This window comes from Electrona antarctica (genome assembly GCF_951216825.1).
Source record: "Electrona antarctica genome assembly, chromosome: 7".
Lineage (NCBI taxonomy): Eukaryota > Metazoa > Chordata > Actinopteri > Myctophiformes > Myctophidae > Electrona > Electrona antarctica.
Window position 1 is genome coordinate 46,449,781 of NC_136812.1, and position 14,086 is coordinate 46,463,866.

The following is a 14,086-nucleotide window of genomic DNA, read 5'->3' on the forward strand; positions in this document are numbered from 1 at the left end:
CAGCAACAATACTCAACATGTGCTAGTATGCGGACGGACATACATCCCAAAACACAAGCTAAAAATAATTGACTTTATGGATGAGTTAAAATAAATAAATACATTTTCACAAGAAAAAAAATAAACCTATAATTACTTACGCTTCATGACTCAACAGTGTGTGCTACTACCAAACATATTGGAATATAGAGTAAGTGAACATTTTCAAATGATGGCTCTCAGTTTAAATGTACTGTTGTACTCTCTTTATCAACGTGAAAACATGTAACTCAGAGGACAGATATGCAATAAAAAGCCTCATTGACGCATATAGTCACATAGTTATCACAGAAATGTCCATTCATAATCAAAGTACCCTGCTGTTGTGACAAAGATTGGCTGGAATTCTTGGGGAATTTCCATGTGTGCAGGAGATAGATGGTGTTTTGTGTCCTAGCTCTAGCTGTCCTCGTCCTCCGATCTTTGCAAACTAATCTCTCCCATGTTATCATGAGTCACATGGTTTTAAATGGAGATGGTTTGAATCACCTATCTAAAACAGTTCACCCTGCTGGAAAAACACCAATGTGACCATTTGGATTGTGCACAAAAAAAGAAAAACAAAACAGAAAACTGTGCGGTATCTTTAAATTGGTGGTGTTGAACAGGAACAAATCCAAAATGAGACACTGACTGCCCTCCCTGCCACCCACAACACAATTATAATAGGACTGACTGAGACAACCACACACACTTAAAATAAACTCTGGCGGTTTCCAAATGATAGTGGGCAATGGGCATTGATCGCTTCTGTGTGTGCACAAGCACACACAGAAGCCAACCAGTGCCCGTTTCACCTGCCCAATTGCTTTCATATAGAGAACATAATTTCTCTCATGTATATCTCTCTTGCAAAACCACAGTTGTAGTTCATTGTGCAACTTTTGTTTCTGCTTCATGATAAATCAAAACCAGGGAACTGGCATGATCAAAAGTCTTCACAGTAAATCAAGTCATCAGCACTTTGACACACAGCAGCAGAACACAGGAAACAGATCTAGGCCTTCCTCAGAATCTCTGACACATGTGTGATTGTGTGGGCGTTGTCGTGGACTCGTGGTAAAGAGTCCACGAGTAATATTATTTATTTACTCTTGTCTGCATGTAACTGTTCTGTACTGCCATGACAACATTAGGGCCCAAAAGTATGTGAACTTTCACATACTCAACAAAATACAGGTTTGTTGACCATCACATCATTTTAAGATACTGAGTGAAGTACTTTGTTTTAACCCCAAAATACACATTTAACATAACAAACAATACAACCTGTATCCTGTATTTATTTATTTCTAATCAGTGTGACATCTTGGGTCTTCAGAAAGTTTTTATATAAGCTACTGTACAATATTCTAGGTCTAATAATTAATTAAATATAATTTCATTTAACCATTCCAAAATACCGTCATAAACTCATTTAGGTACTGCGCTTGTGCCAAGTATAGTAAGTGAATGGGAGGAGCCCTTGTTGAAAGGGCTTTTGGCCGGAAACCGCTGAGTCAGGAAGTAAAATCCGCTATTTAACATGTCCCAGAATTGTCTTTTAATACACGCAAAACATACTTTTGGTCAGTGAAATACTAGCGTTTGGATACATCAGACACAAACCAAGCTTGCATTTTTGTCTATAAAGCGATTCCGAGATATTTACGTTCTATAGGTCACTCCACACCAACAAGACTAGTCAAAGACTGCGCTGGTTTGCACTGTTGCCAGTTCTGCTTTTTATAAGTGACTTATAAGTGGCTTATTTCTGAAGTGTAGTTGCTTATTTTGGCTTGCTTTCATGATTTGTTTTAAAAATAGCTGATGTAATAGGGCTCAAGTAGTGAAACATGCATAAGCCAGCGGATTTTTCACTTCCGTTTTTTTTCCCAGAAATGAAAACCGGAGCGAAACCGGGGTGTTACACAGGGAAACTGGACACAGCTGAGCACCCAAATTAATTGATATTAAAAAAGGCGTCCTTAGGCGTCAGTGGCACACGGGGTACATTAAAGAAAGGCGTCAGGAGGCGTCACGTGGCACGGAGTGAGTTAAGTCATGCACCATGAATTAGTGTGGTTGCTATAGGCAACACACTATTGTTCCCAGTCAGATTTGTTTTTGCCAGCAAAGTGAAATGGTAAGACGTAATTCATTTCCCAGTGGATTCCTCGTGACTTGCGTCTGTGCAACCACACGTGCAATTTCCCAGGATTGCACCTTTCTAGGCAGGGTGCAGAGTAATATAGTAAGAGAGTGGTGACACGCTTTGATCTCGCCGCAAAGCGGGTGCCTATGGGCTACAGTTCCAAACATTGCTCCTATGGCTGGAACTATTCCATTGAGATAGAATGAGCACTTCCGCATTCCATTGTTACAATGAGAGTCAACGGGAGTGTCATTACTCTCTTTTATACTACTCTGGGTTTAGCCATATGTCTTTACCGTGTGGTTCCAGTCATTTCCATTTCATGTCAACTACCTCATTACAATACCAGGTAGGAAATTGGTCCTCAGAAAGCACGACATACACCAGCGCACAGCCATTCATTAAATATCCATTTATCAGACTGAACTGACATCTTGCGTATTGGCGGGCTGTCTGCGGGGTCAGAAAGGTCAACGCATCGTCAGGGATCCACCCCAGCAACAGCCTACTATATCTCTTTCAGTGAGACTGACGGGGGCTTCGCTCCCTGCACAAGGGTATCGCCTTTCCTTACAACACATTGTCTCCAGGTGGCACGCTTCGGCAGCCGTTTTGTTTGATATCAGAAGCAAGCACAAACCCTCACTCGTTCAGGGAGAGAATGTCACAGGAAGCGCTGATGCTGACTCACACCAGACTGCTACAAGGGGGATCAATGATGTTAGGCTGTGTCATATTTGTAAAGAAGTCTTTACCTATGTGGTGCATTGTGTTTGTGTTCCACGGGGGTGCTGATCAGGTGTCACCCATACGATCTTCGGCTTGCAGAGTGTTGGGTTTCCAGCTGGCAAGGCCCCCGAAAGGCCTCCTCAGGCTGCTGTTACCTGGAGACTCTCATCACTAATTCAGCAGCCAAAGCTGCAGAGCTCTGGGTGGCTGCTTGGCTGACTGGTTGGCTGGCTGGCTGGCTGGGTGAGTGTGCGTGTGTGTGGGGGAACAAGGACAATCGTCTATCGGTGACCAGGCCAGAGCAGCACAGCACACCACCAGAACGGCTCCCAGTAGAGCAGGACCATATCAGAGCTGGAGTTCCGATGCAGAACGGAGAGGCTATGAGCCCGCAGGACTCCAAGGCGGCAGTCGCCACCACGGGGCCCCCGGAGGAACAGAGCGCCAACAACCACAGCCAGACTCACGGGAGCTCGGAGCCCTCGGCTCCACCGCTGCCACCTCCTTCGCCGCCTCCGCCCGGCCCCCCGGAATACCCGAGGCCCCGGCTGGTCTTCCACACCCAACTGGCCCACGGCAGCCCCACGGGTCGCATCCACGGATTCACTAACGTCAAGGAGCTCTATGCCAAGATAGCCGAGGTTTTCAACATCTCCGCCTCAGAGGTACAGTGAGTCACAGTTCTGGGTCGATTCACTTATTATATCATTGTCACTTGTTACATCATCATTTCTTTCATGGAAATGGGCTAACATTCTCTTTTCTTCCTTCTGTTACTAGTCAGTGAGGCCTTTGTGAAATGGGTGTTAGATTTCTATTGAGGCTAGTTTCCATGATACACTGTAAAAGATCGTTTGGCCTTGTTACTGTTTGCCAGACTTTGTACCCGTGTGAGCCTTGATCCTGATGAATAATAGCAACAAAATCACCAGATAATGATCTTCTGTCGGTAATCACCACATATATGATATGGGTGAGTCATGTTGAAAGAGTCGAACAGACCTTGAGATGACGTTAAATGGTGCATTTATATTGCACTTTTTAGCAAAGCAAATTGTAATGTACGTTACATCACCCGTTCACACACACTTTCCCAGACCAACTGCACCAACATGCATGCTCATCGGGAGTCTTGCTCAAGGACAAGGACACTTTGACGCAAAGCCTGATTCCAAGCACCTGAGCCAGCACCTGAGCCAGTATTAGCATTTACGTTAGAGGTAATTTGTATCAGCACAGAGGCTGGGTTGGCTTTGAAACTTGCCAAACCGATTTTACGAGTTATTTAGCTATAACTCATGATCTCAGTTTTTTCTTCTTTTTGTTTTATCTCTATGGGGGATGATTCCTTTTTCACAGTTAGATTAATATCAAATCTTGCTTTAGCCACTAACAACTGCATATAAATCAAAAGGGGAGGGGACATGCAGAGGTATGGAGGGGGAGCCAGAATGTTTAGTGCTTTGTAGGTGTAAGGTGTATATGGTCTCTGGAACGGGTACTGGTGAGCAGGTGGTGCAACCTTTTGCATTTGTGGCACCCCCATAGGAAGTCGTGACTAGAGAGTGTCCGTGAGCTCTAACAGAGGCCCCTCAACAAGCTATTCCAATTTGGAGTTTGATTGCATGTTGCGTTCATGATATATGGCTTTTTTATGGCAAGAAATAGTACCCTCAAATAAGTACAATACAATAACATTATGGCATATCAAAATCCTGCTTCACGCTCATTGTCACATGACTGAATTTGATTAAATAAACAAAGAAAGACAAATAAGTCATCACCTCCCTATGGATCTAATGAAGGTGACCCTCAATGTGTGATTCAATTGCGTTTTTATTTTATTTTTACACGACAATTGTAGCCAATCAGAATGGGGTATGACAAAACGGAATGATACATGTTCATCACATGACTACTGAGTAGTACTGACTACTGAAATCAGCAATTAGGGGTTCAGTGTCTTGCTCAAGGACACTTCGAGGCTCTGGGGGAGCCTGGGTTTGAACTGGCAACCTTGCGGTTACTATCCAGCCACTCTACCCCTGAGCCACTGCCACTGCCACTGATGCAGTTGCATCATTCATGATCCAAGGAATCCAGGGAAAAATAATTGCAATAATTGCCGGAGTTACCGGCCAAAACGTAGCTCGGACTGGTATAAAGCCACAATGAGGCTGAATTGACCAATTTTGTGTGGCGTGGCGTGTATTCATTGACAAATACTAGCAGTGTGTGTGTTTTTCTTTGGGCGGGGGGGTTAAGATATCTTTGGGACATTTTCTGCTTTTATCGATAGTAGTATACAGACAGGAAATGGGGAGAGAGAGAGACGAGGAGTGACACCCGGCAAAGGTCGTCAGGATCGGGACTTGAACCCGCGACACGCTGTCAGGCTTCAATGAAGGTGCACGGACCGCTAGGGCAGCGGACCGCACGAAAGGTTTGATACGGACTGGTGCAGCAGTTTCCGAGATTAGCTGTGTACACAGACAGGCAGACAAACGGACACAGAGACGCATACACATGGTGACGGCGGTGGCTCAGGGGTAGAGTGCCTGGATGGTAACCATAAGGTTGCCAGTTCAAACCCGGGCTCCCCCAGAGTTACTGTCGAAGTGTCCTTGAGCAAGACACTGAACCCCTAATTGCTTCCGATGTGCTAGTTGGTGCCTTGCATGGTTTCCGCTGCCATCAGTGTGTGAATGTAATGCACAATCTGTGTAAAGCGCCTTGGATAAAGGCGCTATATAAATGCACCATTTACCATTTTATTTACCACACACGGACGGACGGAGGGATGGATGCACACGCAGTAGCACGCACACAGTCAAACAGAGGTGAAAACATCTCCCTCTTCCGAAGATAACAATATACAGATTAAAGGTATTGACATTGTGATATGCATGCATGGAAAATGCATGGAAAATCTGTTTCACAAACCTAGGTTAGCCAAACCCTGTCACCATCCACACACACACACACACACACACACACACACACACACACACACACACACCAGCTAATAAGAAGCCTGTCTGTGACCTTGACCTGAACACCTGCAGTTGTGTTCTAGAATGTAGTGGAAGGTCTCCAGCGGGACCCATCCTCCTCGCTGTGAGGTCACAGCAGGCAGGCAGCTGCATGGAACACCAGGCCAACGGCCTTGAGATGAAATGTACTGCATGAACCTCACACACACACACACACACACACACACACACACACACACACACACACACACACACACACACACACACACACACACACACACACACACACACACACACACACACACACACAGCTGCTCCTAATGCCAGGACAGCCAGAGTCCACAAGGACAGCTGAGGTAGAGATAGGCCATGGCGGGGACTGAAATGGCCGTGTCATGGAAAGAACTGTGGTGGAAAAAGTATTGACATTTTTTTTACTTAAGTAAAAGTATCAATACTGCCATGTAGAAATACGCTGTAGTATAAGTAAAAGTCAGAAATTCTAAATTTACTACTAGTAAAAGTACAAAAGTATTGGCATAAAAATGTACTTTAAGTACCAAAAGTAAAAGTACTAATGAAGTTTTCAAATGTATACAAATATTTTGAAAATAGCAGATGGATGAAGTGGTTAATGTAGGCCTATGTTATGTAATATATAATAATAATAATAATAATAATAATAATAATAATAATAATAATAATAATAATAATAATAATAATAATAATAATAATAATAATAATAATAATAATAATAATAATAATGGAGTATGTACAGTACGTGTACCTTGAATTAATTGAGCTCAGTAGAACTGAACTGAATGGAAATGCATTGTTTTGGGCATTTTTATGCTTAATTTCAGAGGTAGGGAAGTTTACACTCTAAAGTCTAAACTAAAGGGCTGAATACCGGTGCGAGAGACATGAAAGTCCATAAACAACCAAAACGTGTTGATGATGTTTTGAGGACCGAAACGTCCACTCTCTGTGTCACTTTGTCATTTTCTCCATTTTTGAAATTGAAGGACATCTTAAAGGTATATTCAGTGATTTGACTTAATTCAAATATCACTTAATTTTTCTTTTTTTCTGGATAATCCTCCCTATAGAGTGTGCTGACCATATAAGTAGTTCCTCCCTGTCCCCAGTGAGCCCCTGGGGTCAAAAAACCCTAGTTTCAGTTTTGGTGGCGGGTGGCAAAACCTTCCTCCAATCATGATCGAGTGGGGGCGGGCCTTGGTGCACATGCTGTTGGCCTGTTGCACTTCCCCCCACTGTAGAGCGTGCATGTGCACATTTTGTTACCGGGGCGGACTGGGTGGTTTTCCAAATCACCCAAATCACTGAATGCTCCTTTAAGAGCCACAATGTTCATTTGTCAGTATGCTTAAATTCAGACAGGATAGTGTAGGAAAAGTAAGGCTCAAGGAGACATGATGCTAAGATGGGGGTCAGATACAAACCTGCATGGCCCTCCTTGTGCTCTCTAGGAGCATAATAGGTATGATCTATGGCTATGCACTGAACTGTCTGAGCCACCAGGCACCCCGGCAAGTATGTTTACTTTTAAGATAAGAACGTCTTTTCTGATCCCCATAGGGAAATGCTTGTGTTGTGCTGTAGTAGCACAGCGTTAAGCACGAAACAAATGTTAAGAAATACTAGAGTTTGACACTAAACATCTGCATTGTATATTATCTTTAAATATAATGTATATGTTTCTTTTTTTTGTCAAATAGTTTTTTTATTGAGAACAGATTATAAATTGTTGTAGATTAAACATTGTGATATGAATTACATTTTTCTTTGATAGAAAAAATAAATAAAAAAAAATACAAAGACAAAAAAGAGAAAGAAAACCCTCAACCCTCCCACCCATACTGCTCAGTGACACCGCATACTATAGAATAAAATAGTAATTTGAAAAATGGAAAACATCTGAAAGAAAATGTCATACAGTCAACCATATCAGTGGTATCCTGTCTATTCATTGTTTCTACTCAAGTAATGGACATGGGGCAGCCAAATCAAATTGTCTCTCCCTGTTTCTCAGGAAATACCTTATTCTCTCAAGATGAAGCGTACTAGTCATTTAATTTAGCCAATGCTTAAATGCAGGAGCCTCCTCCTTTTTCCAGTGCGTCAAAATTAGTTTTTTTTGCTGTAATCAGACCATATGAGAAGAGTTGTTTCTGTGCTCTCGTCAACCTAGGCATGGAGTCTGACAAACCCAGAATAATTAGTACAGGATCGGGGTCAATATGAATACTCAAAATATCAGAGAGTGTCTCAAATATCTTAATCCAATATCTTTGTATCCGAGGGCAAAGGGGGAAGCTATGAAGAAGATTTGCATCTTAATGTATATGTTTCTAAGCATGTTTACAAATTGCTTTACTGCTACGGTGATCATAAACCTCTTACAACACTGACAGACTGTAGTGAAGACATAGCATTGACGTTGGCGTTATCGGAATGACGCTTATCACCTGTGCGGTGGGAGCTGTTGTAAACACATGTCGGATTCTGCACAAAGCTCTGGTCCTTGAATCAAAGTTGTATTCAGGTAGGAGGAGGTGTCAAGGACCAACAAGATGAACACAACAGATATGAATCCACTTTCAATTTGAGCTGTCCTTGAGAGCGTTATCTTAGCACACAGGTTCATTGTCAAACGAGAACCTAATAACATTTTATTAGTCGTGTTGCTATAGGCAACACACTATTGTTCTCTGTCCGAGAATTGTTTTGCAGGCAAAGTGAACCTGCTTTTTGTTAACTTTTGCACAACAGAAAAGTGAAGCTTTTCAACACACTGTTGTCATGCTCCACATGACATCACAATATATAACTGTTACGTCCACTGTTACGTTCTTAGCTTACGCATGTTTCATGATAAATGTGATGTATTCCCATGCTTTTTTGTTCTTGCTTAATGTAAGTTGCTCTGGATTAAGAGCGTCTGCTAAATGCCTAAATTGTAAATTGTAAATTGTATAACATAAAAGTTAAAAAAGCCTGAAAAAGCCCTTTGTGATGATGAAGGCTCCAAATTATATCAGTGTTTTCTGGGGAAGCTTTCAAAAGAGTCAATATTTGGAATATCCCTAGTTTTGGAATAAAGAGGCATTGCTTTTTTTCAAATTCAGCCTTTTTTCAGAATGGCCAATACAGATACAGATTTTAATACAGATTGAGGTCATATCGACATCGGTTATATCTGTTATCGGCCATAATTAATTATATCGTATATCGATATTGGCCAAATTTTCTCATCGGTACATCCCATCCCTAACCTGAACGCAGCTTTAGGGTTAGTAGTCGGACAACGCTCGCTGTCAAAACAGTAGCCATCATCAACGTACAGAATGCAGCTACTGAGATCTTGGTAGGTCAGTAGACGACTACTGAGACCATTCAATGGTCTGATTAAACGGCATAATGTCTCATTCAGTGCATTGAAAGCATTCGAATCTGGTGGGGATTGGGACGGATTAACCCCCACGAGGGCCCCTGGGCCGGTACGTTTTGCAGGGCCCCCATAGCACGCGTGCGCGCAACATTTTCGTGATTTTCCGTGTTTTTATCATCTTTTTGACCTACATTTAACTAAATCAATGGCCCAATGAAGGGCCCCAGGAGCCCTTTTCAGGGCCGTCAAATATATTACCGCGCAGTCCAGTTTCTCTGAAGGGCCCCTGAGAGCCAAGGGCCCCTGGGCCACGGCCCCACTGGCCCAATGGCTAATTTGTCCCTGGGGATTCCTCGCGACTCGTGTCAGTGCAACCATCATTTCCCAGAATTGCACCTTTCTATTGTTGCTGTCGGGCAGAAACCATATTCTAACGTTTTGTGTTTGGTTTTCTTCGTACAAGAACGCCCTACTTAAAACATGTTGGCATGCCGGCATGTTCTTCCTCCGCTATTCATTCCAGTGGAAGTTTCTCAGTGGCGTTTTGAAGCACACGGAAGACTGCCGGAAGTATAATTATAACTCAATGGCTCGAACGAGCGGAAGTTTAGCCGTACGCACGTGACGTCATGAACGTCCGTCCACTTCCATTAAAGTACTGCAATTCCACATTTCGCCAGTAGGTAGTGGCATCTTCAACGTTGGATAGCCTTACTGGGGGCTTGTATCCAAGAGGCCTTCTGTAAATGCACGCCATAAAACGTATATTTACGACATTGGCGGACAAGTGAAAAGGTTTGTGAAACGTATATATACGTTTATCACGGGAAATGTGTTAATCAGACTAGCCCACAGCGTCACACAAAAGCATCAAAAGTAGCAGATCTGCAAGCTCTAAACGAGCGTTTCGAGCTTGTAGATCTGTTGCTTTTGCTAAGTTTCCACCTGAACAGAGGCAATATAGTAATAGTGGGCTTGATCACTTCAGAGAGCCTCGTTAGGTCGTAGATATACTGAAGTGCTACCACCTTTGTGCCTAACCTTCTGCACATTATACTAACCTCATGTCCATACTGTTCAGCTGGATTATGCTGTGTGTACATGTGTAGATAACCTGGATTTGTGTGTAACCCTGATTTTTTCTTCCTGAAAACAACAAAAACGAAGGAGCTTGCACAAAAATGCATTTCCCTACACCTGTATTCCTGTAAGTGCAAACGTGATGTGACTTTAAAGTTTGTCACCATCACCTCTCTCTCTCTCTCTCTCTCCAATTATTTTGAGAATCACACTGTAGCTCTTCTAAAGCCTATTTTCACCTAGGAACTTCCTTCAGACTTCAAAATGTCTCTTTTGGGATTTCTTTTGACATTTCTTTCAGGAAGAGATCAAACCACACAATTTCTGCAGGAACAGTACCCATTAAGTAAACAGTAGAATAACACATCATACAGTATTCATACCCTGTTCTCCATGTACAATGCTGCTCAATAAAGGTCTTTACAAAGACATGTAGTCTCTACAAGGGAAGATGAAAACCAGGCAGAGAACACAAAACAATATTAGAGGCTGAGGGAATGTCAAGAGAGACCATGTTGGGTGGAAACCTCATATGGCAACACTGTTCATTTTCAGGATTCCAATTCCAAAATAGCCAAATCTACAAACTCAAAACGCGCCGCTTCACGCCACATTTCGAGCTTGTAGATCTGATACTTTTAATCATTCTTACCAAAAGTAAGACTCATAGCAGAATGTTCCATTTCAAGATTTCAAATCTATAATAATCTTTTGAAAAAAGCAGATCTACAAGCTCACAATGTGTCGCATGTATATAGGGCTGAAGTTGTTAATGTATGTGTTGTAATAACAATCAAAATCTACAAAGTAACTATAGTAACTATAGTTTCCAAATAAATGTAGTGGAGTAAAAGTGCAATATTTGGATCTGAGATGTAGTGGAGTAGTGAAGCAAAAGTATTGGAAAACGGAAATATCTATATCTATAAATGCACCTGCAAGTGTCTGTACGTGTGTACGGTTGTAATCCACGTAACTCGGGAATCTTTCGCCCCACCGACACACGCGTTCCACATTCCCACAGGGACACACGGTTGTCCAGAACCGCCACAAAATGCCCCGGCTCTGCAGGACAGGGCCCCTGCCCAGGCTCTATATATGGAGCTCAGCTGGCCTGTTCACAAATATGTTCTGACATCTGCAAAGACTCCATATTTGGGCATGCCTGACAAAGAACTCCATATATGCACATAAAAGAGACACATACATAACTGTCATGCATTTCCAACTTGCATCGTCGAACGGTCGGAAACACACCAAAACCACCACAAAAGGCTCTCTCTGGTCAGGCTCTGCCAGTACACCTCACCTGTACATTCCATGACGTCACATTGAGATTAGACAACACACTTCATATTTGGGCATGCCTGACACAGAACTCCATATATAGGAATAAAGGGACACAGAGAGACAGAAACAGGAATCACCATATATGGGCATTAGCAGGACACAGACAGATGGGTGGAACGGGTACTCTGACACGGGTACAACGGGTGTTACATTGCCGGGTGGGGCATGAAATTAAATGATTACTATATTTACCCAGGGTATCTGGGCTAAGCTCAAGAACTTGTTTCCAGCCAGGCCCTGCTCATAGAACATTTCATCGTAGTGGTTCAATGCCTTGTTCAAGGGCACTTCAGCGGTGGTAATTTTAACGTGTCGGACCGCTGATTCGAACTGGCGACCTTCCGGTATCAAGACCGCTCCGCAATCCGTTCGGCCACCGCTGCATGGATCTCCAACTTCCATTGTTACCGACATTGGTGCTGCCGGGCACCGGTCTAGTTGAAGTAAAGTACAAATACCTCAAAGTTGTACTTCAGTACAGTACTTACGTAAATGCACTTAGTTACTTTGTTTACGCCACTGTTTTTTGGAGTAAAAAGGTCACTGAGTGTATACATGCCTCAGGCGGGCTCAGACGCACGTCATTGTTTCGTTGATGTGTTGTAGCAGACTACTTACTGCCTGTCCTCAGGCCTGTTTGGGCTGCATGCCTCCACTGCAGCTCTGCTACAGCGGTGTTCCATTACCTATAGCGTTCATGTAGTCAGTGTGTCGGATGACCCTGAACTCCAATCAGACAGACAGCACAACACAAGACACTACAGCGTCTGTCTGTGTACCCAACAAGTAGACTACTACTGCATTGTGTGAAGAAGAGATAGTAGTAGGCTAGATTAAAAAAAAACCTCAGATTCAGGTGCCAGTTGTTGTTGTTTTTAAGATTTTGTGGACTGTATCACTTGAAAGTATACTGCACTATTACAACATACTTTAGTATACAGTTAGGCCTATAGCCCTCTATAACGCTGCAATTTATTTAGTGCAATAACTTGAGCCAAGTAAATATTAGTTAAGTAGTCTTAGCCTTAAATATATATATATATATATATTACTCCTCATGCCTCTGACCTTGTATTTATGCCTTGTTTTCCTGGTGTAATCTATGGTTGCTTTTTTCCCTTCAGGGACAGTGGATGTCTTTGCTAAATCCGGTGTATTTACATTACATTAATATTGTTCATTACTAGGGATGCACCGATGTGTCGGCCACATACCGGTATCGGCCGATATATGCAGTTATCGGTCAATATCGGTATCGCCAAATAAAACTGACATGAATCGATAGCTGATATTTATCTGTCGTTGATAAGCATGCATTTTGCCTTGGCTATGTTGGTGTGTTGGTTATCTGTAGACTACCAAGCTGTAGATTCTGAACATACATTTATTGTATTGAAGATGTATTTGTTTCCCTGGCACAAAATGGGAAATAAAAACATCAAAAACAAAATAAACATATATCGGTATCAGTATTGGCTCAATTGATATTTTAAAACACATTTTGTGCCCAAGACGTCCACAGACGTCCTGGGAAACGTATGTAGTGCCCAAGACGTCTGTGGACATCTTTGCAAAAAAAATGAAATAAATAAATATGTCAAAAAAATGAATGTAAAACGTAAAAAGTTAAAACTCAGTTGATGACTTCCTGTTTTTGGCTATATAGAAGTGTATATTTGTACGTCTCTAAATGTTATGATGAATTGAAAACGGTGGACCCTCTTGTAAACAAGTGTAATGCTTTATGGTGTCCTCCCCTCAAAGTTAACAGTCTTTGTATTGAGTTGTGCTTGAAATGTACTGTATTTCTGCAAACTGTTAATACATATTTCAATCAATCAATCAATCAATCAATCAATCAGTTAACCAAATCAGGATTTTCCAACTTCTTTCTCTTATTTGTCGTCATGCATGATGCTTGTGTGCTCAAAATACTTCTACGGCTGCACTCACATGGTTTAAAATATTTGAATATGAAGCTTTATGACCAGACCACCCAGAACTCATCTGAATTACAAACCATGGCCTACATACAGGCAGACTATTATAGTCCCCTTGACTACCAACTGCCCTCTGCTGGTGAGATTATGTACAGCACAACTGTTGAGACCTATGATGAATGTGCTTTAAATGTATGCCTGCTGCTGCTGGCTCACACAGTGTGTTGCATTATAGAACTTAGACATATGATCAGCTCTCATTATGCTTACTCTGTTCCGCCCTACTAGGGTTAATAAATAAAACCTTACATACGATACAACCTCTCCAAGTCAGACTGTGTAACTTTTTCAATTAAACACGCTACTTTTGATATAATCGTTCGCTGTTAAATCTTAAACAATAACTGTT

The 14,086-nt window shown here is 42.2% G+C and overlaps 1 protein-coding gene across 1 annotated transcript in view; it reads left to right on the forward strand.

The window, feature by feature from the left end:
• Positions 1 to 3,267: 3,267 nt before the first annotated feature.
• gipc3 (GIPC PDZ domain containing family, member 3) overlaps positions 3,268 to 14,086 on the forward strand; it is a gene marked incomplete at its 5' end in the record, with an annotated part of 32,445 nt that continues 21,626 nt past the window's right edge. Inside the window, one exon of the mRNA XM_079505335.1 lies at positions 3,268 to 3,567. Coding sequence (XP_079361461.1) covers positions 3,268 to 3,567 — 300 coding nt within the window. The remainder of the gene's footprint in view (positions 3,568 to 14,086) is intronic.